The sequence below is a fragment of the Carlito syrichta genome, unplaced genomic scaffold (assembly GCF_000164805.1).
Source record: "Carlito syrichta isolate Samal-C Ts95f unplaced genomic scaffold, Tarsius_syrichta-2.0.1 Scaffold302444, whole genome shotgun sequence".
In the NCBI taxonomy this organism is placed as follows: Eukaryota; Metazoa; Chordata; class Mammalia; order Primates; family Tarsiidae; genus Carlito; species Carlito syrichta.
This window is the reverse complement of record NW_007246540.1, coordinates 150,437-175,482: the sequence shown is the minus strand read 5'-3', so window position 1 is coordinate 175,482 and position 25,046 is coordinate 150,437. Positions and strand designations below refer to the sequence as shown.

The window sequence follows — 25,046 nt, the reverse complement described above, 5'->3', positions numbered from 1 at the left end:
ATGGGGGGGGAAGGCATCACCCAGCCTAGATCCCGTTGGGTCTGGGTGGGAGCCTGCCAGCTCTGGCGTCCGCGAGGTTCACCTTCCTGAACTGTTGAGGGCTGCGGTGACACGCCGAAGTCCCAGAGACACGTTCTGGTCGTCATCTAGGTGAGCGACGCCCCCTGGCGTTGTGGCCTGTGCAGCCGCCCAGGTAGACGCCCCTGGGAACGCTGCCCTAGGGCTGCCACGTGTGTGTGCCCGAAAGGGAGGATGCTCTGGGAAGGAGGATGAGCCGTGGTCCTGGAAATGACCTTCAGCTCTCCTCCTGCTTCTGGGTCAGCATCCCTCCCTCTGACGGTGCTCTCTGGGACTTGAGTCACAGGCTGAGCTGCGCGGACTTCAAACAGCTCCTTTCTGATCCCGGCCTGGAGCGGGTTTCCAGATTCACAAGCCACGGGTGTCTCTTCTCCTGCTCATAACCCCCGTGAGAGTCCCCTCCAGAGCCGGGTGGTACAGGAGTAGCTCCAGGCCAAGACTCAGGTTAAGTCCCAGCTTTGGGGAGTGCAGGAAACACAGTCATTGAAGCCTGCAGACGAAGCTTCACATTTTCCAGGCTGGGTGACCTGCAGATTGGGGGTTCAGGGTCTACAAAATATGATAACAAAGTAACAGTGTCTACTATTTTTTTTTGAGTCGGGGTCTCATTGTGTCACCCACACTGGAGTGCAGTGGCACAATCACAGCTCTCGGCAGCCTTGACCTCCTGGGTTCAGACAGTCCTTCCATCTCAAGTAGCTGGGACTACAGGTGCATACCCCCTCATCTGGCTTTCTTTTTTTTTTTTTTTGTAGAGACAGGTCTTGCTATGTTGCCTGGGCTGGTTTTGAATTCCTGGGCTCAAGCAATCCTCCTGCCTCAACCTCCCAAAGTGCTAGGATGGCAAGCCGAGCCACTATACCTGGCCAGTCGGTGGTTTTTAGTTGGAAAATGCCTGCAAAGTTCCTACCAGTCTGGGGCCCAAGGTGGAGGTGTTCAGAAGCCTCCTGAACAAGCCCCTCTTCGCCTGCCTGGGTTTCGGCTTCCCTGTATGTGAAATGGTATGAGTGTCTGGGTCCCTGGGGTTGGAAGTCCAAACTTAACAGATGTAAAGCCCCCTTTCCAGTCATGCTTTCTTTGATTCTGCAGTTCTCTGACGCACGGGATTTCTCCTGGTAGAGGGGTGTGTGGAGAAAAGGCAAAGGACTGCTTCGATTAGGAATTCCCAAGCTTTGGCCGGCTCCAGCCAGACCCTCCAATGGGTCTTTGTGTGTGCAGACTCACATTAAGAGTTAGCAGAGACACCAGGCCACCTCCTTAGCACCCCATTATAATGAACCGCTCTTAAGAGCCTTCTGCATCCTGCTAGAGACAATGCTGTTTATAATGTCAATTATAGCCAGTCATCTCAGCAGGGAAACCAGTAATGAAACCCAGCAATTAAAGAGTAAGGCAGGACTTACTGCCTCATCCTGTCTGCCCACTCCAGCGGGCAAGCTAGCCTGGTTGCAACCCTTTAGAGAACTCCAGGTAGCTAGTAGCTTGGCGAGGGAGGAAGGTGGGGAAGGGGATGGACACTTTAGGCTCTGACCTCCTCCGAGGGATTCATCCTCGAACTCTCGCTGCTGGGGGACTCCACCCCTACATGCCCTCTACCTTGCCTGTCCCCTGTGCCCACTAAAACCCCAAGGCCAAGGGTCATTTTCTTTAAGAATGGACACAAACAGATATCCTACTGAATGTGTTCTTGGCCATTGCTGTGGACAACCTGGCTGATGCCGAGAGCCTCACATCTGCCCAAAAGGAGGAAGAAGAAGAGAAGGAGAGAAAGAAGCTTGCCAGGTAACCCTCTAAGCTTGCCCAGGCCCAGGGCGTCAGGATCCTCCTTCTGGAATGTCATTCCCACTGGTGGCAAAGAGACATGGATGCCCCAGCCTCTGTTGGCTCTTGCTCCTACAAGGGCGCTGGGTTTGGGGGTTCCTACAGTAAGTTGGGCTTCTCTCCTAATATCTAGGCATTGCTCTAGTAGGAACCATTGTGAATTATAGTCTCTGCCATGGTGTTCTATTTCCCACCTGTCCTGGAAGTTGAGGAGTTCTCTTTTGAGAGAATAAGCCATGGTAGGAGAGGAGGAAGGCGGCCACTCAGAGGAAATGCAAAACTTCTAGCTTCAAGAGTGACTCCTTCTCACTATTTTATAATTCATCTCCAGTGTTGAGAAGGCAAGATGGGCCCCTACATTGTATCCCTTCGTTGTCCAGATGGGACAGTCCCAGGCCATGCGTCTACCGGGAACCGAGTGGAGTTCCTCTGGGCACCAGTTCTGGGTGAGATCCGTCATCCTTCTCTGCTTTAGAGACTAGGGCAACTGAGAAGCTGGAAGGGGCCGACGGAGTGTCAGAGAGAGCCAAGTGTAGCACTTGTGACTGAGCTGTACACACAAGATGTCCTGGGGAAAGGAAGACAGACACAGACCCAGGGAATCTGCCCCCATGATCCCCAGCAGACCACAGAGCACCTCCCTCCTACACTGTTCCCTATCACCTCAGTAAACATCCTTTTTTTTTTTCTCCTGCTGACCGGCCAGGACTGCCAGCCCAGAGAAGAAACAAGAGGTGGTGGAGAAGCCAGCAGTGGAGGAAACCAAAGAGGAGAAGATTGAGCTGAAATCCATCACAGCTGATGGGGAGTCTCCACCCACCACCAAGGTGAGGCACTTACCCCTTCCTGGAACTGTGGGGCCAGTGCTGGGGGAAGAAGGGTCACAGCCTTTCCGGGCCAGACACTGTGGAGAGAGGAGAGAAGCGAAGACACTTGGTAGAAAGAAAGTTGGGGGTGGGAGGGAGGTGGGTGAGTGCTGGAAGGGTAGAGAGAAGCCAATCCTCTGCTGAGGTCTTCAAGGTGATGTGCAAAGTGCCACTGAGCACATTTTTTAGCTCTATCTCTGACTATAATGCAATGTCAAAGCTTCTCCAAGCCTCTAAAACTGTTGGGACGTGTCTAACTGGATTCTTCCTTCCTTCTCCCCGTTGGTGGCCAAGATCCATATGGACGACCTCCAGCCCAATGAAAATGAGGACAAGAGCCCCTACCCCAATCCAGAAGCTACAGGTACCAGTCCCACTGCCTAACTCTGACACTGGGAGGTTGGGGGCAGATTCCCAAATTCTCAAGCCGTGTGGGAGTGGCCATGTGTTAGGGACCACAGTTTCGGTGTCCCTGCATGGCTACGTGTCTCCTGTCTCTATATTTGAGCATGACCCGTTTTCCTCCAGAGAAAACTTTGTTTCTGGCTTCCTCATAATAAGATCACACTTCAACAGTGCTTTTGTGTCCTTTGGAAGCTGGATGCCAAACACATTTAGGGTTTTGTTTCATCATCGGTTGTAAAATCATTATTAACTTATACAATGCATTAGTGTAGCATATGTCGCAGAATTGTGCTCACTTCATAATAACGGTTAAGCCCGAGTCTGTCTTGCCCCCACTCAGGGGGCGGAGCCGAGTGCAGGGACAGCTGCTGCCACAGATGTCCCACTTGTTGCTTTAGAAAACGCTTTTCAGGTCTCTTATGAGAAGGAGAGCTCTTACTGACTCGATCTCCTCGTGTTTCTACCCGACATGCACACTGGCAGCAGCCTCTTTTTAGAGGGTTTTCCTGTCAGAAGCCCTCGGTCCTCCCTCCAAGCTTCCCTTCCCGTTTCCTGAAATCCCACGCCCTGTCCAAGCCCCAGGCTTGCCTTCCTCTGACCTAGAATTGCAGATACGATCACCAGCCTCAAGCTTGGAGCCAAAAACCTACCATCAAGGGACTGCTGACTTGACTCCGACGTTTCCTTCTCCATGTAGGTCAGGCTAGATTTGGGCTGGTGACCAAGTTCAGGGGCTGAGAACCTTCTATATTTACGAGCGAAGCTAGGTTTTCCATTTTGACTTTGCCACCATTGGTTCTCTGCCTGATCTGCAAGGACACTAGCAGGCATCTTCTGTTGACCTTGGGAAGCAGACTTCCTGTAGTTGCACCCTCCTCGTCTCTCTCCTCCTGCAAGGGAAGAGGGTATGGTTTTCCAGAGCTTAGATGGGAAGAATAGGAAGGGTGTTTCCACGTGCAGGACACTAAGCCCCTTTGAAGTCTCAGAAACCCCTTCTGGGGGAAACTGTTATGGAATTTCAAAGACTTACTAGAAACATTGACCAAATGCAATGAGAGGATCTTGCCTGGATCCCGAATGAGCAAATAAACTTTAAAGTGACATTTTTGAGATAATTGGGGGAAATTAAATACTGGCTGGGCACAAAATGATTTTAAGTAGCTTTTGTTTATCTTGTTGGTGTAATAATATATTTTTATTTCTGTTTTTAAAATGCTGAAGTGTCTGTGGCTAGAATCTAAACTATTTAGAAGTAGCTTTAATGATCTGGGCATGGTGGTACACATCTGTAATCCCAGTGACTGGGGAGGCTGAGGCGGGAGGCTCGCTTGAGGCCAGGTGTTTGAGGCTGCAGTGAGCTCTGATCACGCAACTGCACTCCAGCATGGGCAACAGCGCAAGATCCCATCTCAATTAAAAAAAAAAAAATGTGGCCGGGCTCAGTCACTCAGCCTGTAATCCCAGCGCTGTGGGAGGCCGAGGCAAGTGGATTGCCTGAGCCCGCGGGTTCGAGACCCGCCTGGGCAAATTGGCAAGACCTCATCTCTACAATAAATCAAAAATTAGCTGGGTGCAGTAGCGCGCACCTATAGTTCCAGCTACTTGGAAGGCTGAGGCGGAAGGATGGCTGGAGCCCAGCAGGTCGAGGCTGCGGTGGCCGCTCCTGGCCACTGCACTCCAGTCTGGACGACGGAGGGAGACTCCAACTCAAAAAAAAAAAATTTAAGTAATTCTTTTAAAAAAACAAAAGTTGCTTTTCAAAAAACAAAAAAAATGGGGACAGAGAAAACAAATGAAATGAGATCAGCAAAATGTTAAATGTCGCTGAAGCTGCATAGATGGGTGCTCAGTCCTCAAGTGGCTCAGCTCTCGTGTGTGTTTTTTTTTAAGTTTAAAAAGAAAGATAGCAACCTGACAAATCCCTCTGAGCCTCTGAGCCCCGAGAAGAGTCTGTCCCACGCAGGCTGGGCCTCAGGACATGCCTCCTTGTGCACAGCAGGGGGCATCTGGCTGTGAGGGTCTTTGCACATGCACCGAGCTGCAGCCAGGCCCATCCCTGCTGAGACCGCATGGCCGGGGCGGACACACCTCTTGCCTCTCTCACAATAATCTCAAGTTCTATTCTTCTGAGTCCTACACTCCTGGCTTTCCTCTTCTTTGTTGCTGTCGTGAAATCCAAGAGAAGAATGTGAAAGGGCCAGAGGACCAGGGAGGAGAGCACTTGCACCGTGTCGGCCCTCTTAGAAATGCTCTAGGATGCTGGTCCAGCAGGTGGGTGGCCCTGCAGGGTTAGGTTTGCTGACTCTTTCGAGCACCCTGCCGAGGCCTCTGGACTCTAGATTTTTAAACAAATGACCCTTTTCCCCATCACCTGGTCCTTCTCCAGCCTCCTTCAGCACTTGCCTTCATCTCTTGCCTTCATCTCTCTTGGTCCCACCCATTTCGTTCCCTTTGTGCTGAGACCTCTGGCCTGCAGGTCATTAAGGCTGCCCTGACCTCGCTGTCCCCTCCACCACCCTTCAGGCCTTTGAGACCGACACCCAGGTGCCCCTCTGTGTGCACCCCTATGTGAGCACTACTCCTGGTTACATGTTTTCACCCTGGAGGCCCCAGTGCCTTTGCACATCCCCTCACACCCTGTAAAAGCTAAGTAGGTCTGCGCTTCCCATCTCTTCCGGACTGTCCCTCCCCCAACCCGCCTCCTCCCATCCCTGTCTGTCCCTGTGGTCATCTTCCAGATCTCTGAGTGCCGGGTGCAGCAGAAGTTCCCCAAGACTCCCCCGAGGGTCACTTGGCCCGTTGTCTCTGTTCTGGTCCGTCTCTCATTCCGCCTGCTTCTCTTCCTTCTGAACCATGAAAGGCGAAGAGGCCGGTCTCCCATTGTCCTCCTGACCCCGGCCTCTTCTGCGCAGCCAACCTTTGCTGTGCCCAGTTAACCCAGATGCCCCTCGGTGGACAGTGCTGGTGAGAGCTCCTCTGGCTCTGCCTTCGGGCCCCTGGGGAGAAAGACCCCACGTCAGGGAGCGTGCTGCCACGTGCATCTCCTGCCCCTCCCCCTTCTCGCCCTTGCCCTCTCTCCAGGGAGGCTGTGTTTGCCGTCCAGGTGGCACCCATCAGCGAGTGTCAGAGTGGCTGAGAGGGGGCTAGACTCCAGCCTGCTCTCTGCTGGCCACGGCACACTTGCCCTCGCGTGACTGTGAGCGCCCAGAGGAGGGGCCTGTTCCCAGTTCGCACACAGGGGCCATCGAGGTGGCCCTAGAGTCCTTTCCGGTCTACTCAATCTCAAAAGCTCACCAGTTGGTCTCAGCCTCCCAGATGAGTACACCTGAAGAGCAGAGAGAAACCTCGACTCACCTGGGAAGACAAGCATTGTGCCCAGATCTGTGGGAGCCAGTTCTGCTTTGGTTTAATGTATTCATTGATTTGAGTGAGCACACAGATGTTCACAAGAGCCACAAAGGACTTTTCGTGGACAAGTGCACATTGTTGTTTATAGCAAGTGACGCAGATACTGAGTAGGGCTGCACCAACCCTTCTGGGGAGGCTTTTGCTCTTGCAAGGGTTTGGAGGACAGTGGGAGCTGTGAGGTGGGTGGAGTCTGAGGGGCTTTGTACAGAAGGGTGGGGTTGGCTGGGCTTTGCATCAGAGCATTGCAAAACTTGAAGAAGCTATATCAAGACTATCCAGCTGTCGTGGACACTGAGAGTTGGGAGAAACCATGGCGATGTTCCTTAACTACCCGTGCAGCACCTACTGTGTGCCAGGCACGGTGCCAGGCATCAGGGACACAGCTGTGGGCAAACGGAAGAGACCCCTGCCTCCCTGACATGCAAATGGGGAGACAGGAAATAAGCAAATCAACCAAAAAGGTGACATCGGGTGACATGAAGATGACAAACCATAGACTGTGTTGGAGGTCTCTGTGTGCTCGGTAAAGGTCTCTCTGTGGACACAACACTGGGGCCTAAACCTTCATGACTCAAAGAACTAGACAAGGAATCGAAGCGAAGATCTCTCTAGGTGGAGGGACCGAGCATCTCTTAGGGGGAATGCACTTGGCTGCAGAGGACTCTGGAGAGGGCCGGTGCGCCAGGGACAGAGAGGACCAAGGGACAGCACAGGGAGCTGAGCCGGGAAGCCAGATGAAACAGAAAGGATGGGGCCTCCATAGCCACGTGGGAGGCTGGGTCTGATGTCCAGCTTACCCTTTGGAAGATCCTGTGGCTGTAGTGTGAACAAAGGGCAGTCAGTGGTCGGGAGCAGAACTGGGGCAGGGAGGAGACTTGTGCAGTATCCAGTCAGAATCATCGACAGCTTGAGCCAGGGTCGTGGGGGTGATGGTGCCGGAGATGCAGAGACGTAGTTGGGTTTGGGGTACGTTTTGCACGTAGGGCCAAATGGTTTTAGGAAAGGCTTAGATGTTGAAGAGAGAGAAGGAGGAACGCAGGCTGGCTCTGTGGGTTTCTTGCTGAGTAAAGAGAAACTCCCCATTGCAGAAATGGCATCGGCAGCCGGCACCCTCTGTGTCCCGCAGCGCCGCTCTGGGTGTCCGCCCTTCCCAGTCTCGCTTCCTCTTTCCGCGGCTGGCGGACTCTTGTGCCTCACAAGAAGCCATAAGCAACGTGACGTGACGACAAGAACCACTGCTTGCTCTTCCCAGCCTCGGGCTCAAGGCTGTGTAGGCGCTGGATGTCTAAGGATAATGCGTTGACTTCTCTTGGCCACGAGCAAAATCATAGAGGAGAGAGTGATCCTCAGATGGGAGGGACAGGGGTCGCTGGGGACCACGGGAGGGATACCCCGAGCGGTTCTACTTGTGAATACTCTGACCCATCACCCGAAAAGCAGCAGCAACTCCAGAGTACAGCGGCATCTCCCTTCCCATACTTTTTCCAAACCTCCAAGAACGGAAATGAGAATGCAAATGTTCCTAAGGGAATCCACTGGTACTTGGGAGTAGGAGTCTGGGTAGTTCGGTTGCCAACCCCCAAATGAGCCGTGCCTGAGCCTTCTGGCAGTCAGCCTCCTTCCTTCTCCATAGTACATACTAGGCACATGATGTGCCATCAAACTTTGCCCCCTTACAAAATTGAGTTCGTCATTCAGAAATGGTTTCCTCTTAAACCTTATGCCTGAAATTCCGCTGATGAATGTCTGAAGCCACCAGCTCACTTGCCTCTCCCCAGGAATGGAAATCAATGTAGAATGTCATAAGCAGAAAGGCAGCTAGTGTAGACGAATGAGCATGCAACATCTGTCATTAGGAGCTTAGACGGGCACAAAGCTAGTGAGTATGGTCTTCTGTAAACATCAAGGATTAAAATAAGCATAAAATTACCTGTTACCAAATTATCATGAATGAGAAAGCATCGGGTCATTTAGAGCAAAAGTGAAAAGAATACAAACCCTTAGGCAGGGATTTGAGATCCTTCTCAATTCAGTTTTACTTGTAAATATTCTGATTTGGGCCAACTCTGGTTATACTTATTCTCTTTTAAGTAGAAGACGTCTTTTACAACCAAAGTTCGGTGTCAGAGAAGCTCCAACTCTTGGTCTGTACACAGTTTTTCATCTTGGGCCTATCTTCTGCTGAAAATATTCATTTCCCTGCTGGTCAGCTCTAATGACCCTAGGGAGAGAATCTGATGGATGCCTGCGTTTTGCTGGTCCTCCAAAACACCTCGAATCCCTAAATGCTTTTTGCTTGATAAGGTATTGCTTTCTGTGTCAGGCATATTTTTCTCTGCACCACCTGGCTTGATTTTAACCAGAAGAAGAGAGAGTCTGCAGAGGCATGGCTGGTTCTCTGAAATGAGCTTCCCATAACTGTGTTTTTCCAACCAGAGGGTCCACCTGAGCTTCTTTTGCAAAATCCCCGTCCTTATGAAGGATGCGGAAGTGTAATCATCACCAAGAAATAAGAGTTCCCAGGTACCAGGCGTGTTCTGTCCTTCCACAGTTTTAAAAGCAGGCATCCAAGACATTGGAGGCAGAGGGTGCTGCTGGAATCCATGGGAAGTTTGCTCCTGGTGCCTAGATTCTCAGGAAAACTGGGTAGAGGATGCTGTCTGGAGTGAGAAGGGGGGAGTCCTTGTAAACTCTGCAGACAGGAAGATGAAAGGCAGTTCAAACGGGGACAGAGAGCATGAGCAAAGCGAATAGTGAGCTTGTTTTGCTTGCTAGGGTTGCCATTACAAATTATCACCTACTGGGCCTCTTAAAACAACAGGAATGTGTTTTCTCACAGCTCTAGAGGCTAGAAGTCCAAAATGAAGGTGTCAGTCAGGCCATGCTTCTCTAGAAAGCTCTGGGGATAAATCCCCGCTTGCCTCTTCCTAACTTCTTGGGGTTGCCGGCAACTGTTGGCTCAGAGTCACGTCACCCCAGTCTCCGCCTGTCTTCACATGACCTCCGTCCCTAAATGTGTTCTTGTGGCTCTATGTCTCTCTTTAGAAGGACAGCAGTCATTAGGTTTAGGGCCACCCCTAGCCCAGTGTAGCTTCATCTTAATCAATTACATCTGCAAAGACCCCATTTCCAAATAAGGTCACATTCTGAAGTTCTTGGTGGGCATGAATTTGGGGACAGAGAGACACTATTCAACCCACTGCATTGAATGTTCGGAAAATAGCTTGATGTGAGTGGACATTTTATTCGGGGATAATAGCAGATAAGGATCAGACAGAGAGATATGCTGAGCACTAGTTTACAGGCTTAGAGTGTCTCCCATGGGCAGAGATAGTAATACAAGCTACCGACACTTACATAGCAGTTACTATATGCCAGGCAGTGTTCTGAGGTGTGTATGTACCATGATGATTATTCCACCTTAGAGAGAGAAACTGAGGCACAGAGCGACTAAGTAAACTGCTCATAGCCAGAAAGAAGCAAAGCCAAGATTCGGGTCAAGGCATTTGACTGGAGCACCCATGCCGCTTAGTCCCATGCTGCTACCCTTCCCCTTCTGAATAGTTTTAAACACACTGACCAGCACAGAATATGCAACGAGTGCCTCCCAGGGCATTGTGCTCTTGAACACAGGAATAAGCCGTGTGAGTTTGGTCCACATTATAACACAGGAATAAGCCGTGGGCCAGGAGAACAAAAGCACATTTTTCATTGATGTCAGTGTCTAAACTTTTGAATGAAGGACCCCTGTGTCCTGTTCTCTCTGTCACGCATGATTTTTCTTTTTGTAATTTCAGAAACGGATAAGGGTTGGTTTTAAATTCCTGGAACTTCCAAGGTGGGATTGCTTGCAAGGGATTCCATAAGCCATCTAAGCCATATCCTTTTCCCCACCAGCAGAGTAGATGGACGAGTACGTGGTGGGATAGGGTCTTCCCTTGTCACCTTCTCCAGTAGCTTACAACTAGGATGACACCCCATCCCAGTTTGCCCAGGGCTGAAGCTTTTCCTGGGGTGTGGGAGTTTAAGTTTTAAACTCATAAGCAGACCTTGAACAATTATAATATGATAAGAAAGTGTTTGGCAGTAATGGGAAACTGTCAGGGGAGCGGGGGTGGGATCAGCAGTTGAGGGAATCTGCCAGGGGAGGGAGGGGCATGCCTCATCAACAAGGGTACCTGCATAATCAATGTTTGTATATCTAACCCTGAATTGTACCCCACATCTTTATTTAAAAAAAAAAAAAAAAAACTAGAATAGGCCCGGCAAGGTGGCTCACACCTATAATCCCAGCACTTTCGGAAACCTAGACAGGAGCAACATTTGAGCCCAGGAGTTCAAGACCTGCCTGGGCAACATAGCAAGACCTCATCTCTACCAAAAAAAAAATCAAAAACTTAACTGGGAATGGTGGCACATATCTGTAGTCCCTGCTACCCTGGAGACTGAGATGTAAAGATCGCCTGAGCCCAAGGAGGTCAAGGCTACAGTGAGCCATGATCGTGCCACTGCACTCTAGCCTGGGAAACAGAGTGTGAACCCAACTCAAAAAAAAAAAAAGTACAATGCTGGACAAACTAGGACACGTTACTCACCTTACTTATAGCCCTACATACCGTGTACTGCCAGAGAGGTCTTTCTCTGACAGAGATGAGCTCCAGAGCATCCACAGGGAGAGAGCAGAATGTCTGTCTGTCTTGGTGGGTACCCTGCATTTTCAGAGACGCAGTGATGTCTTGATTCCTGCCCGTGGAAATGTCTCTGGAGGTGGGCGGTGCAGTGGTAAGATAAGTGGGAGTGGTGGAGTTATTTAGAATGATGCTGTTCTTACAGGAGAAGAGGATGAAGAGGAGCCAGAGATGCCTGTCGGCCCCCGCCCACGACCACTCTCTGAGCTGCACCTCAAAGAAAAGGCAGCGCCTATGCCAGAAGCCAGCGCATTTTTCATCTTCAGCCCCAACAACAGGTGTGCGAGAATGGGGGGGAAGGTGGGGCTTTGCTCTCTCCGTGATAGAAAGACAGCAGGTGCCTGTATTTTGCCTAAATACCGGATGGACCCTGGGACTCTCCCAACTCCCCCAACTTGTACAGAGACCTCGATTTAGCCGAAAGAGTCCTGGATTCTGAATCAGAAGATCTGTGTTTGTTTTTCTCTCTACTTTTTGAAATGTTTAAACTCTATTTATATTCTTCTGGTGATTACCCTTGACAATGTACCAAGTCTGTTTAACTTAACAAAATGTAAAGTTTAAACAAAAAAAATCCTGCCTGAGCCCACGAGTTCAAGAACAGCCTGGGCAACTTGGCAAGACCTCATCTCTATGATAAATCAGGCGTGGTAGTGCGTGGTAGTGCCACCTGTAAGTCCAGCTACTTGAGGCAGATGGATCGCCTGAGCCCAGCTGGGGTGGCCGTGAACATGCCACTGCACTCCAGCCTGGGCGATGGAGTGAGACTCCAACTCAAAAAAACCAAAAACAAACAAAAATCTTAAACCCTTTCCTGTACAATAAAAGGAGCTTAGATTATTTTAACTCACTCATTCCCTCCTGACTTACATGGAAATGTTGATTAATATTTTAGTCCCACCTTTTTTTAACCCAAGTTAGTCATTATTTTTATTATTATCCTTATTATTATTAGTGTGTAGTTGGATTTATGTACAACTTACTATTTTATTTGTTCACCAATTTTTTATGCAGTTCAGTGCATCATTCTGCAAACATTTTCTTTCTTACTAAAGTTTATTATTTAGAAGGTTTTTTTTTTGTTTCTTTATGGTACATTCACTTGGCCTCTAATTAGCTATAACCGTTTTCATTTCTTGTTCTTGAAAGATCATTTTGCTGTGTGAACAATTTTAGACTGACAGTTTTTGTCCCTCAGCACATTGTTCTGAGGAAGGTATTGTTCTCAAGAAGGTATTGTCCTCAGTAAGGTATTGTTCTCAGTAAGGTATTGTTCCACCATGAAGTCACCTATCATTCCAACTATTATTCCTTGGTAAGGCACCTAACCTTAGTTGTAGTTGCTTTTAACACCTTCTGTTTCTTTTGTTGTTGTACAGATTTATTACTAAGTGTCAAGACATGGATTTCTTTCCATTTATCTTCTCCATTTAATGTATCTTTAAAATACATTATATGTCCTAGGTCTGTGGATTTATATTTTTCATTAGTTCTTGAAAATTTGCTGCCAAAATCTCTAAATATTGCTTCTCCTTAATTCTCTATCCCCTCCTTTTAGCACTCAAATTAGAAATCTATTAATCATTCTCTCTTTTCTATCTCTTAAAGTGTCTGACATATCTTTTATCTTCTTATCTCTCTTTCAGTATTCTGGGTGATTTCTTCAGTCATATTTTCCAGTTTCTTAATTCTCTTTTCAACTTAATCTATATTCTGTTTAAACCAATTTTTAAAATCTTGACCATTATATTTTTTCATTTCAGTCAATTTCATTTGTTGCTTGATTTTTTTCAGATCCATTTGTCTGTATCTAACAGTTTCTGTGGATTCATCTTTGTGACTGAGACATTTATTCCTTTAAATATTACAAATATAGTTGTTTTATATTCTGTATCTAGTATTTCCAGTATCCACAGTCATTGGGAAGGTCTAAATCATTTACATGGTGTTTCTTCTGATTTCTCACCTTAGTGGCTTATCCTTTTGTGTGTTTGATGGTCTTTGATTGTGGCCTCAACACTTCATCCTTCATTGGTGCAAGTCCTGTGGACCCAAATTGGAATTCGGGAGGCTTTCTCCTAGATGCTTAGGGTGTTGGCTTAGTCTAAGGGTCTGAGGCTTTCCTGCCCCACGTCAAGACAGGCTTGAAATGCAGTTTCCTGACAGCACTGCTCTTATTGGCTCCTGTCCTCAGGCAACTCTGCCATTCCGATAGCCCATACATGGACCTCAGTTCAGTGGGTGGGTTGGTTTGAAGGAGATGATTCTTGTGGACGTCTCTGGATGCTCGTGAAAGATAATTGTCTCAGAGAGTTTGCCTTTCTAGGATTTTGCCACAGGAGGGTCTCTCAGAGCATTTAGTCAACCATAATGCCAGGAGAAATCTAATGGCTTGGGTTCAAGCTCTGACTGCCCCCACACTCCAGGCTGTGTTTCTGGGCAAGCTTCTCCTTCCTGAGTTTCCGTGTTTTTATCTGTGAAATGAAGATGATAACGATACTCATACCTTCCTTCCTGCACTGGTGTCAAGATAAGATAGTATACAAGATGCCTTGGCATTTAGGGCTGCAGCATTTGTGGCACTACCAGGGAGTGCCCAGAAGCTCATGAGCGATCATGCTGAGGTGCGGAGCTGACGAGAACGGAACACCCGACCCTACCACCCAGGAGCAAATCACCCAGCCCGAGAGTAGACTTGGCTGGCCTCTCAGGAAACTCTCTTGTTCCCTGTGTATAAAAACGTGAAATCGATCCCACAACGTGATTTTTTTTCAATGATAGGGAAAGCATATCCCCCAAACAAAACGGCTTTGTTAGCATTACAGGAGTAAGCCGGGCTCAGTGGCTCAGCCTGTAATCCCACGCTTTGGGAGGCTGAGGTGAGTGGATTGCCTGAGCCCGCGGGTTCGAGACCCACCTGGCCAACTTGGCGAGACCTCATCTCTATAATAAATCAAAAACCAGTCGGGCGTGGTAGCGCATGCCTGTAATTCCGGCGACTCGGAAGGCTGAGGCGGAAGGATCGCCGGAGCCCAGCAGACGAGGCTGCGGTGGCCGGGAGCGGCCACTGCTCTCCAGTCTGGGCGACAGAGTGAGATTCCGACTCCAAAAAAAAAAAAACAAAAATCACAGAAGTATTTGGAAATCCAGAGATTCCCAACAGTCTCGGAGGTAACCCTTCAGCCTGTCCGAGGAGACTGACTATGAGCGCGCTTTTGAACCCCCAAGTTCTGTAGAGATGTGTGACGTGGGGCTGGGGGACAAGCTGCCGTGACTAAGCGGCAGCAAGACTTCTGATTGAGGCACCCACTCCCCAAGCTGACGAGCACCTCTGCCAGCTGACGGGAGGACTTGAGGGCCGTGCCCCCAAGAGCCATCGGCTGCTTCCCCTGGTCTGGCCTGACATTTCTCCTCCTTCCCGTGCAGGTTTCGCCTCCAGTGCCACCGCATCGTCAACAACACCATCTTCACCAACCTGATCCTCTTCTTCATCTTGCTCAGCAGCATTTCGCTGGCTGCCGAGGACCCGGTCCAGCACACCTCCTTCAGAAACCATGTAGGCGTTGCCTTGTGTCCCTGTCCCCCTTTCCCCAGGGGGCGTGACAGGCCCACCGCTTCTGTTGTCACTGTCCAGTCAGGAGCCCCATTCCAAATCTCATCATCAGATGTGCCATGAACATCTCTCTAAGAGAACTAGAGCTTTGATAGAACCCACCTTAGCACAAGCAAGTCCAAGGGCACGTACCCGCGTGCCTCAGGCTGGTTGGATCATCGGCAAAGGTCAGGACTTTCATCGCCTGTGGCGGTTCCCCAGGAAACTCAAGTTTCCTGGAAACTCAGTAAAGCATGAATGCTTCCTGCCCCACTCCTAGTCGTCTCTGACCCTAAGGAGAGCATGGACAATAGATACCAGTAAGGCTGGCCACATAGGACAGAAAACCTCAGTGTTTTCTGTAGGGTAGAACCAAACTTGGGGACCCACCCAAGCCTCTGGTGAGCACTTAAGGGCTATTCTAAGAATCACTATATTTATCTCAAAGTTTTGTCAAACCCCAACCAGGTGGGCGTGAAGAAAGGAGCCCACCAAGCTTCATCTGTACCCACACCAAACCCACCAGTGGTCCTGGAGCCTGCTTGGGCTGGGCCTGTCTTACTGAGGTTGGCAGCTGTCGGCCCCATCCCTGACCCACCACCTGAGATGTAATAAAGCATGAAATCCCGGAGCGAGTCCTCAGCCTGAGCGGACCTCACCTGAAGGATGCTCCTCCCTTGACCCAGAGAACACAACCCCAGCACAGACATCTACCAAAATAGAAAGCTAGCTAGCTTGGTCCCTCCGACATGCGTTCAGCATTTTGAATGCCCCTGCAAAAAGACAAGCCCCATTCTCTGTCCTTTTGACCGGCATCCCAGTGGTCTCATCTGGGTTTGTAAGTAAATTGGGTTAATGAGAAGAGCATGCCACCAGACGCTGCCCAGACCCAACACCAGCTGAGGCCTGCCCTGGAAGCTCCCCTCACTTACCTGGGGACTTCGTGGGAAGGCACAGTGCCACCGGAGGCGAGCCCCGCTTCCGGACCAGGACCACGCTGTGTGTGTGCCACTGACTCCCCTCCCCCTCGTTTCCACCTGCATCTCTGTGCAGCGGGGCCCCGGGGTCACGTTTTGCAGTGTGGCCCCTTTTCTGGGGAACAACCACTGACCTCCCCTCCTGGCCTGCTTTTCTCCCCTTCCCCACCCCATCCCCACCCCTGTTCCTTTTTGTTTTGCAGATTCTGTTTTATTTTGATATTGTTTTTACCACCATTTTCACCATTGAAATTGCTCTGAAGGTAAAGCCCCCACCTGCCTCCTGCTTCCTGCCCCACCTCGTGCCAGCACCAGCTCTCTGCCGTTGTCTGTCGCTAACACACATGCTCCTGATCGGTGTCGGGTTCACTCTCAGAGCCGCTAATCCAACTGTGCTTATTTTTCAGATCCTAGGCAATGCAGACTATGTCTTCACTAGTATCTTTACGTTAGAAATTATCCTTAAGGTAATGCAACCTGGGCGGTGCATCTTGTCTCTTTCTGTGTCTGCCTCTGCTCTGGCTGGCTGGCTCTCTTCTCCTGTTTCTTTTACTCTCTCTGTTTTTACTCCCAAGCCTGAATTTGGAAGAATTAGTGCCCCCTCGCTTGGTGCAGTGCACTTTGCCCAGGCTCAGAAGCCCACCCTGCGGCCCCTCCTCTCTGGCCGCCACTAAGCAATCCATGACCTGCAAGGGACACGCGCTGGCTGTGCTGACGTGGACGCTGCGGCCACCAGCCACATGCCACACGCATCAACTCCCATTAAGTGGACCCCGAGCGCCACATAGAACTCTCCTTTGCTCCTCCTGCCCAGAGGAAATGCCACACACTCCAAAAAGGGAAAAGTTCCCAGGGCGTGAACGAATGACTTCGACTGCCCCTTGTGGATGCCGTCCTGGCTCCTTCCCCAATGCCTGCGGCTGACATCCAGCCCTAGGTGGGGCTGGAGCCACATAACAGTGATCGCAGACCCAATACGAGATTTGGAGCCCGTCTCCCAGCTGAGAGGCTTCAGCAGACAGCCATAGATTGCTCCTGACCCCTTGGTCACCTGCTGCTAAGCTTTGTTACAGTGGCCCTTGCCCTGAGCCAGGGGGAGGCAGGATTGCACCGGTAGAGCTAAGCCCGGCAGGGAGAGCTAAGAGTCGGCCTCACAAGAAGCCTGAGCATCCAGGCCCCAGCCCTGCCCTTCCAGCCACTGTCCCAGCCCTGCCTGCTGCTGGCCCAACTCAGCTCTGTTGATGGAACCGCTACAGTATTGCTACCCTCATTGCAGAGCCCGCCTCTGAGTAGCTCTGGAGTGAGAGAGCGTTTTTCCAGCATACTTGTGAGCCTCTGAACCAATGCCTCGCCATGCCAGTCCATCTGAGGTTCAGGGTGTGAGTTCTGAAACCTCCATAAAGTGAGCTCCTCTCAGAGCAAGGGGCTAGATTTTACCCTGACTCTGAGTAGAAGAGGGAAGGTGGGCAACCATGCTTCAGCTGTCTCTCCTGCCTGGGACACTAGCCCAGGAGTTCAGGCTCCCTATGTCATCCCGTCACTGCAGTAGTTACAAACTGACGTCCACACCTGCCCGTGTGCCGCCCCCAGCTGCAGGCCATTCCTTCCCTGAAGGCACTCCCACATCAGAGCCCAGCCCTTTGATGTACATGACACATCTAGATACAAACTGAGGGGGCAGTTTCTGTGTGCCTTTCTGTGTGTCCTCGTCCCCCAGAGGCTCTCTTGCCCAGACCTGTCCTCGGTTCCGGCTGTCCAAGAGTGTAAGTGAAAGGTCTCTTGGCAAGCGGTGTCATGGCAAGGTCCTCCCCTTCCTCCCCTCCTGTCTCCTTCCTCTTCTACTCTCTTCTATGCTTCATGTGCTTCTGAATAGCAACCTTGATCCCAGAAACCTCCCCGACCCTCCTTCCCATCGGGTCCCTCTTCCCAGGGAAGGCCCAGCGTCATGCCATGACACTGACGGCCATGGCCATCCAAGAGGAACAGTTGAAGGACCTGGGGATGTCTGGCCTTGAAAAGGCTTAGGACGGTTGGCCTGAATAATGCAAGGGACTGTCACGTAAAAGAGGTAGCAGGTAGCCTTGGGAACAATGAGTGGAAACCACCAAAGATGAGATCCATTTAATAACTAGAAACACTGCCCAGAGAAGCAGGGATTGCCACAACTGAGCAGAAGGGTTTCCCGCCTTTTCCGACGGAGAGCCCATGCCCCATGCCTTTTCTCTCCTCAGGATGGGAACATCCCAGCAAGAGGACTTTCTTGGGCAATGGTTTAGAATTTAGGAAGCAGGCCTAGGGGGGTGGCAATCAGAAAGAAGGGCGCAGAAGCTCAAGACCAGCCTGGGCAACATAGCGAGACCTGTCTCTACAAAAATATCGAAAAAATTAGCTGAGTGTGGTCATACATGCCTGTAGTCCCATCTACTTGGGAGGCTGAGGCGGGAGGCTCACCTGAGCCCAGGAGACAGAGGCTGCAGTGAGCCATGATCGTGCCACTGCACTCCACCGGAGCGACAGATAGGGACCTAGCCCCATTTGCCAGGTTCACTTGCACCTTTCCCACAGCCGCTCTTCTGCCAACCACATGCCTTTTTCTGAAGGGCTGGTCTCCTTCTAGCGTCCCCAGCCACAACAAGAGCCCAAAGCCATAGGACGGAGTTGGCACTCTGAGCCCTGAGAGTCTGCCCATCCGAGGCACACTTCTCCCCGAGGCAGAGGGCTCTATCGGAGCTCAGGAATAACTTCCAGGCCCAGGAGCAAAGGGGACTCAGACTCAGTGCCCTCCCTCAAACTAAAAGTGAGATGCCAGGGACACGCTGGGCCAGCTGCAGGCACAGAGGGCGCTTCAGTCCGTGGGACCCACAGGAGCTGCCTGAGCCCCGTCTCTGGGGTTCCCAGGTCTTTACTGAGAGACAGGCGGCAAGCCTTCCAGATGGCAGGCCTTCTGGAACTCTGTTCCCCTGCAACCTTTTATATAATCTACCCACTTCTAAAAACACCGTTGCAGATCACAGGTGCCTGTGTCCCCCGGGACCCCCTGCCGCAAGAGATAAATGGAAAGAATTGGGTTACAAGAGCTATTTTCGCCCATTTCCCCCTGTGTTTGCTTTTGAACGGCTCTACGGACGCGCTGCCCTGGGCACGCTCTGATTCCGAAGAGATGAACTGGGTCCCAGATGACCAGGGAGCCGCACTCCGCCTCTCCACCACTGGCACCACGCTGTCCCCTTTGACTGGCACTTCCCGGCCCCTGGCCTGCCACGGCCCTCATCCTAGATGTCCATCGGCTCTTATTCGAGTCGGCAAAATGGGAAAGGCGGTCAGGGCTTTTTGTTGAGCACCCACGGTGCACAGCTTTATACCAGGCTCCGAGGGGGCTGACCGTGGTCAAGTCCTGTCACCATCATTGTCGTCTTATGTGTTTTCTTTTTTAAAGTTTTCAAAGCGCTGTCATGTTGTTTTCCCATATGGGCCTTGCAAAGGCAGGGACTAGTACCCCCACTTTATAATGAGGAAACAGGACTTCCCTCAGACAGGAAGAATCCAGAATTCAAATCCAAGTTATTGGGACAGCCGACCCTAATACGGAGTTCCCTATCTGCTGTTCTAAGTGTTTTACATGTAGTTACTCAACGGATGTTTCCAACCCTATAGGGTAGGTATGATCATTGTCCTTATTTTTCACAAGAGGAAACTGATGCACTGAGAGAAGTTGCATATCTTGCTCCAGGCCACACAAATAAAATCTCATAGGGTTGGGATTCAAGCCCAGATGCCTGGCTCCAGAGCCTGTGTTCTCAGCCCTGGTGCCACATGGCCACTCTGAACACGCAGAAGCGATTTCTTCAGGGGCCCCAAGTGCAGTCTAGAAGCAAAACAGAGTTTAGAAGCTGGGCGCAGTGGCTCAAGCCTGTAACCCCATCACTTTGGGAGGCCAAGGCAAGAGGATCACTTGAGCCCAAGAGTTCAAGACCAGCCTCGGCAACATAGTGAGACATCGACTCTACAAAAAAATTAAAATGAGCCAATGCCACTGTACTCCAGCCTGGGCGACAGAGTAAGACTCCCAACTTAAAAAAAATAGCATTTAGAATATGTGGCATAGATCATAAGCACCCTTTGAGGCCAGGAAGGGAAGCGATGCTAATTGCCAGCATTCTTGGTAGAACTTCTTCTTGGGCACCAGGGTGACCCACAGGTCCAGTTTGCCTAGGACAGAGGGGTTTCCTAGAATGCAGGACTTTTAGTGGTAAAGCCAACCTGGGTACACCAAGATGGTTGGTCACCCCACTGGGCACGCCTCTGCCTTTCCCCAGATGCTTACTGCTCTCTGCTGACCTGAGGACAAGAGAATTGGGAGAGACAGCTGGGAGGTGTGCATGTAGGGGAAACCCAGCCTGGGTGGCATCCCTAAAGGGCCCTAAGGGGCTGGAGCCATGGCCTTGTATTGAGAAAGAGAGGAACATGAGAGAGAGTGCGGCGACCCATCTGAGAGGGCTTCGAATATAGGATTGAGGAGTCTGGCATGGCTTGGTGGTATGAGGAGCCATTTACAGGTCCTGGACTGGGGGAATTCTTTGGTGGTTGTGTGCAGAACCCTTTTCCTGGCGCCCTATCTCCTTCTAGGTCCTTCCTGTTCCCCTTGGACCGTGCTTGGGGCCTGCCCAAGGAATGCTGTGGGCGGTGGTGTGGAGGGTGGGTCCCTGGGCCAGGGCTAGACCACTCACACCCGTGCTTCTCTGTGCCTTCCTGCAGATGACGGCTTATGGAGCATTCCTGCACAAGGGCTCTTTCTGCCGGAACTATTTCAACATCTTGGACCTACTGGTGGTCAGCGTGTCCCTCATCTCCTTCGGCATCCAGTAAGTAGGGCCCCCTCAGCCCACAATAGGGTATGCCTCTAACAATGGGTGTCAGAAAGGACAGCCAAGTCCCGAGGGTCTCTCCAGTGTGACTGTGATGAAGCGGGTGGGGCCACGGAAGTTGCACAGCACGGCGACTCTGAGTTCTTGTATCTCTGTCCTCAGGTGTGACACTTGGGGCATGAAACATAGAAACTGAAATATGTTTCAATACCTGGGTTTTGTCAGGACAGGCGCGGCCGGGCTCCATTATTAAGAAATGTAGCAGCCGGGCTCGGTGTCTCAGCCTGTAATCTCGTGCTTTGGGAGGCTGAGGTGAGTGGATTGCCTGAGCCCATGGGTCCGAGACCCGCCTGGGCAACTTGGCGAGACCTCATCTCTACAATAAATCAAAAATTAGCCGGGTGTGGTAGCGCACGCCTGTAGTTCCAGCTACTTGGAAGGCTGAGGCGGAAGGATCGCTGGAGCCCAGCAGGCAAGGCTGCGGTGGCCGGGAACGGCCACTGCACTCCAGTCTGAGCGACAGAGTGAGACTCCAACTCAAAAAAAAAAAGAAAGAAAGAAATGTAGCAAGCCGGGCGCAGTGGTTCATGTCCAAAAGTTCGAGATCAGCTTAGACAACATAGTGAGACCTCATCTCTCTAAAATAAATAAAAATAAAAAATTAACTGGCCATGCTACTGAGTGCCTTAGTCCCAGCTACTCAGGAGTCTGAGGCAGACGGTCTCCTGTGCCCAAGAGGTCAAGGCTGCGGTGAGCCGTGATGGTGCCACTGCACTCCATTCTGGGTGACAGAGTGAGACTCCAACTAAAAAAATTAAATTAATAAGTAAGTAAATAAAATAGTTAAAAAACAACAACAGGCTGGGCACGGTGGCTCAAGCCTGTAATCCCAGCACTTTGGGAGGCTGAGGTGAGGGGATTACTTGAGCCCACGGGTTCGAGAATATAATAAATCAAAAAATTAGCTGGGCATGGTAGCACATGCCTGTAGTTCCAGCTACTCGGAAGGCTGGGGCAGAAGGATCACCTGAGCCCAGCAGGTCAACGCTGGGGTAGCTATGAGTGTACATGCCACTGACTCCAGCCTGGGCAATGGAGTGAGACTCCAACTCAAAAAAAAAAAAAAAAGAACAACAACAGATGTCTCCAGGACCCTTCCTACTTCCTCAACCATGCACCCTTAACTACCCTTCAGTGGCCAAGAGCTGGCCATGACCATGACCTGCCCTCACCTTCAATCCACCCTCCCTCCCTTTCTCTCCCCTCCCTCTCTAGCCAAAGTACCTGACGTGTGTGTGCGCGCGCGCGCAAGTGTGTGTTAGAAAGAGAGAAATCACTGATTTTCAGTCTTAGCCACCCAGTGAAACAACCTGGGTAGTTTTAATAAAAACATTTGCCTGAATTGTACCCCACATTTTTAAAATTAAAAATTGTTTTTAAATTGCCTGGATGCCATCCCTAGAGCTTTTGACTTCACTGGACTTGGGTATAGCCTGGGCTTTAGAAGTTTGAGAGCTCCCCAAGCAATCCCCTGTCCAGCCAAGGTTGCAGACATTTCTCAGATGTAAAAGGATCCGATAACTAGTTTCTACCAACTACTGACAGCTGACAATGTTAATCCTAATCTTTAACTTTCAAACTGTTGTCTCGTGCATGTTTTTCAAGGAACACACACACACACAAAACCTATGGTGGTGGCAGGGCAAATGTTGTTATCATCATTGCATAGATGGTAAAATCGGGGTTCGGGACATCATGACATTTGCTCAAGGTCACACCAATGGTAAAAAAAGACAAGTCCAAAGAGTCCTGAATCTCCCCCTCTCAAGTGTGTTTTCATGGTCAGCCGAGATAGAAATAGAAGTCTTGATAGAGAGACCCTTTTCTGTGATCATTAATCACAGAAAAAAAAACTGGCCTAGATTTGAATCCCAACATAACCACTCAATCACTATTTAACCTTGAACCAGGAATTCTTCCTCTTTAGCCTGATTTTCCCGTGTGACCTTTAAATCCCTTCCACTATGATTTAGGGCAAACTGACTCCCTCCCAGAGATGCTGAGGGAGAGACATAGTGAGGGGTGGGAATGCCCTCTGACTCGCAGGGAACCAAAGAACCATGTGCTAGAGAAATTGGTCTTCCCAACAGCTCCTTCGTGGCACATCATTCTGACCACGAGAAGAATAAAATCAGCTCTTGCTGACCTGTCGTTCAATTCTTAGGTTCCAGGGTAAGTGTAGAGCTCTCTGAAAGCTGGAGAGGATACCTCAGATAGTTAGCATGTAAGAGGCAGGATACATTCCAGAGTTGCTCACTAACCTGGTGTGATTAATAATCCCCAGCTGGTTTAGATGGAAAACTCTGGAAACCATCCAGCCATCTTCTTCTCCCCTCTACTCCTTTGTGGCACTAAGGAGTAGCCACACTCTAAGGTTCCCAGAAGTTCTGACTTGACCTGGGAATCCTGGGTGGGTGAAACTGGTGCAGAGACCATTCTGTCTGGGAGTCTCAAATGGGCTTTACATTCAGGTGTCATCGTGGGCTTTGCATGCAGGTGTCATGGTGGGCTTTACATGCGGGTGTCATCATGGGTTTCACATATTATTGTCATGGGTAACTGCCTAGGATGTATGTTTGGAAACAGGCACCAGAAAGTCTCCTCTCCAGACACACCACCTCTAACCGCAAGGCCTGACCTTCTGCCATTAATATGGTCATTAAGTACAATACTGTCCTCATCAGGGAGGATAACAAAAGCCCCCATGTATTCATTTCATTGCGTGTACCAAGCACACGACTCAATGATTCTCATCCGAATCACCTGTAGTCCTTGCAACAGCCTTGTAAGTCAATTACAGCCCCGTTATTGACGGGGTGAAGAGACTAGGCCTTTAAAAAGTTAGAGAATGTGTCCTCAGTGACTTGGTCGGCACAGGGCAGCTCTGAGGGTTAAAGTCAGGTCATCTTGCTGGGAATCTCCTTTCTCTGACTGACACTGTGCATGCCTCCCCCCATCCCCTCACCCCTGTAGCCCATGATATTGCTAGTGACTCCCGATCGCTTTGTAGATCATTTGCTCACCCCCAGGAAAATGCCAGGGTCACAGGCAAGCTCTGGGTTCTTTTTTTTTTTTTTGAGTTGGAGTCCCACTCCGTCGCCCAGGCTGGAGGGAGTGGCACACTGGCGGCCACCCCAGCATCGACCCGCTGGGCTCCAGCAATCCCTCTGCCTCAGCCTTCCAAGTAGCCCGAACCACAGGCGCGCACTACCACGCCCGGCTCATTTTATTTATTTATTTTATTGTAGAGACGAGGTCTCGACAAGTTGCCCAGGCGGGTCTCGAACCCGCGGGCTCAGGCAATCCACTCGCCTCAGCCTCCCCAAGTGCTGGGATGACAGGCTGAGCCGCCGAGCCCGGCCAACTCTGGGTTCTTATGGAGGAGAGAATGCTCCCAGGATGGGAAAGTCGCCAAGACAGAGTCGGGACTTTCTCAGGTCTGCTGGAGCAGCTCCTGTCAGGACACCCCCTCCCCCCAGCGTCTCTGCTCCACCAGAGACAGGAGGCTCTTACCCCCACTGCCGTCCCTCTCTCCTAGGTCCAGTGCAATCAACGTCGTGAAGATCCTGCGGGTTCTGCGAGTCCTCAGGCCCCTGAGAGCCATCAACAGGGCCAAGGGGCTCAAGGTGAGGCGGGGGGCGCAGGTGGGGATCCTCCTGTCAACCAGCATCAGCCTGTTTGTCGGTTAGTGGGCGCTGAGTGAAGGTGAGGGCTGGACTGGCAGGAAGAGGCGGTGGTCGGGTCAGGTGGCTGCCGTGCTGGGCCTGGAGACTGGTCCCACGCCACGTCCTGGTTCCGTCATGAGCAGAATCGTCACAGACCCTGGCCCCTAAGCAACAGCGTGAATCGTCACAGACCCTGGCCCCTAAGCACAAGCCCCCCGAGGTGCTGCGGTCCCTATATTCCTCCCTCTGCAAAATGGGAAGTTAGCAGTGCTGAGGTTCCCAAAAGTTCTGACTTGACCTTGGAATCCCGGGCATGTGAAACTGATGCAGAGACCATTCTGTCTGGGAGTCCTGAATGGGCTTTACACTCAGGTGTCATCGTGGGCTTTGCATGCGGGTGTCATCATGGGTTTCACATATTGTTGTCATGGGCAACTGCCTAGGATGGGTGTTTGGAAACAGGCACCAAAATGTCTCCTCTCCAGACGCACCGCCTCTAGCCACAAGGCCTGACCTTCTGCCATTAATATGGTCTTTAAGTACAATGCTGTCAGCCGGGCTCGGTGGCTCAGCCTGTAATCCCGCGCCTTTGGGAGGCTGAGATGAGTGGATTGCCTGAGC

The 25,046-nt window shown here is 50.8% G+C and overlaps 1 protein-coding gene across 1 annotated transcript in view; it reads left to right on the top strand.

The window, feature by feature from the left end:
* The window catches only part of CACNA1C (calcium voltage-gated channel subunit alpha1 C), a 636,553-nt gene that overhangs the window by 517,096 nt on the left and 94,411 nt on the right, over nucleotides 1–25,046 (top strand). Inside the window, exons 15-22 of the mRNA XM_021711663.1 lie at nucleotides 1,746–1,860; nucleotides 2,606–2,726; nucleotides 3,060–3,129; nucleotides 11,412–11,544; nucleotides 14,693–14,822; nucleotides 16,039–16,098; nucleotides 20,591–20,697; nucleotides 24,299–24,386. Coding sequence (XP_021567338.1) covers nucleotides 1,746–1,860; nucleotides 2,606–2,726; nucleotides 3,060–3,129; nucleotides 11,412–11,544; nucleotides 14,693–14,822; nucleotides 16,039–16,098; nucleotides 20,591–20,697; nucleotides 24,299–24,386 — 824 coding nt within the window. The remainder of the gene's footprint in view (nucleotides 1–1,745; nucleotides 1,861–2,605; nucleotides 2,727–3,059; nucleotides 3,130–11,411; nucleotides 11,545–14,692; nucleotides 14,823–16,038; nucleotides 16,099–20,590; nucleotides 20,698–24,298; nucleotides 24,387–25,046) is intronic.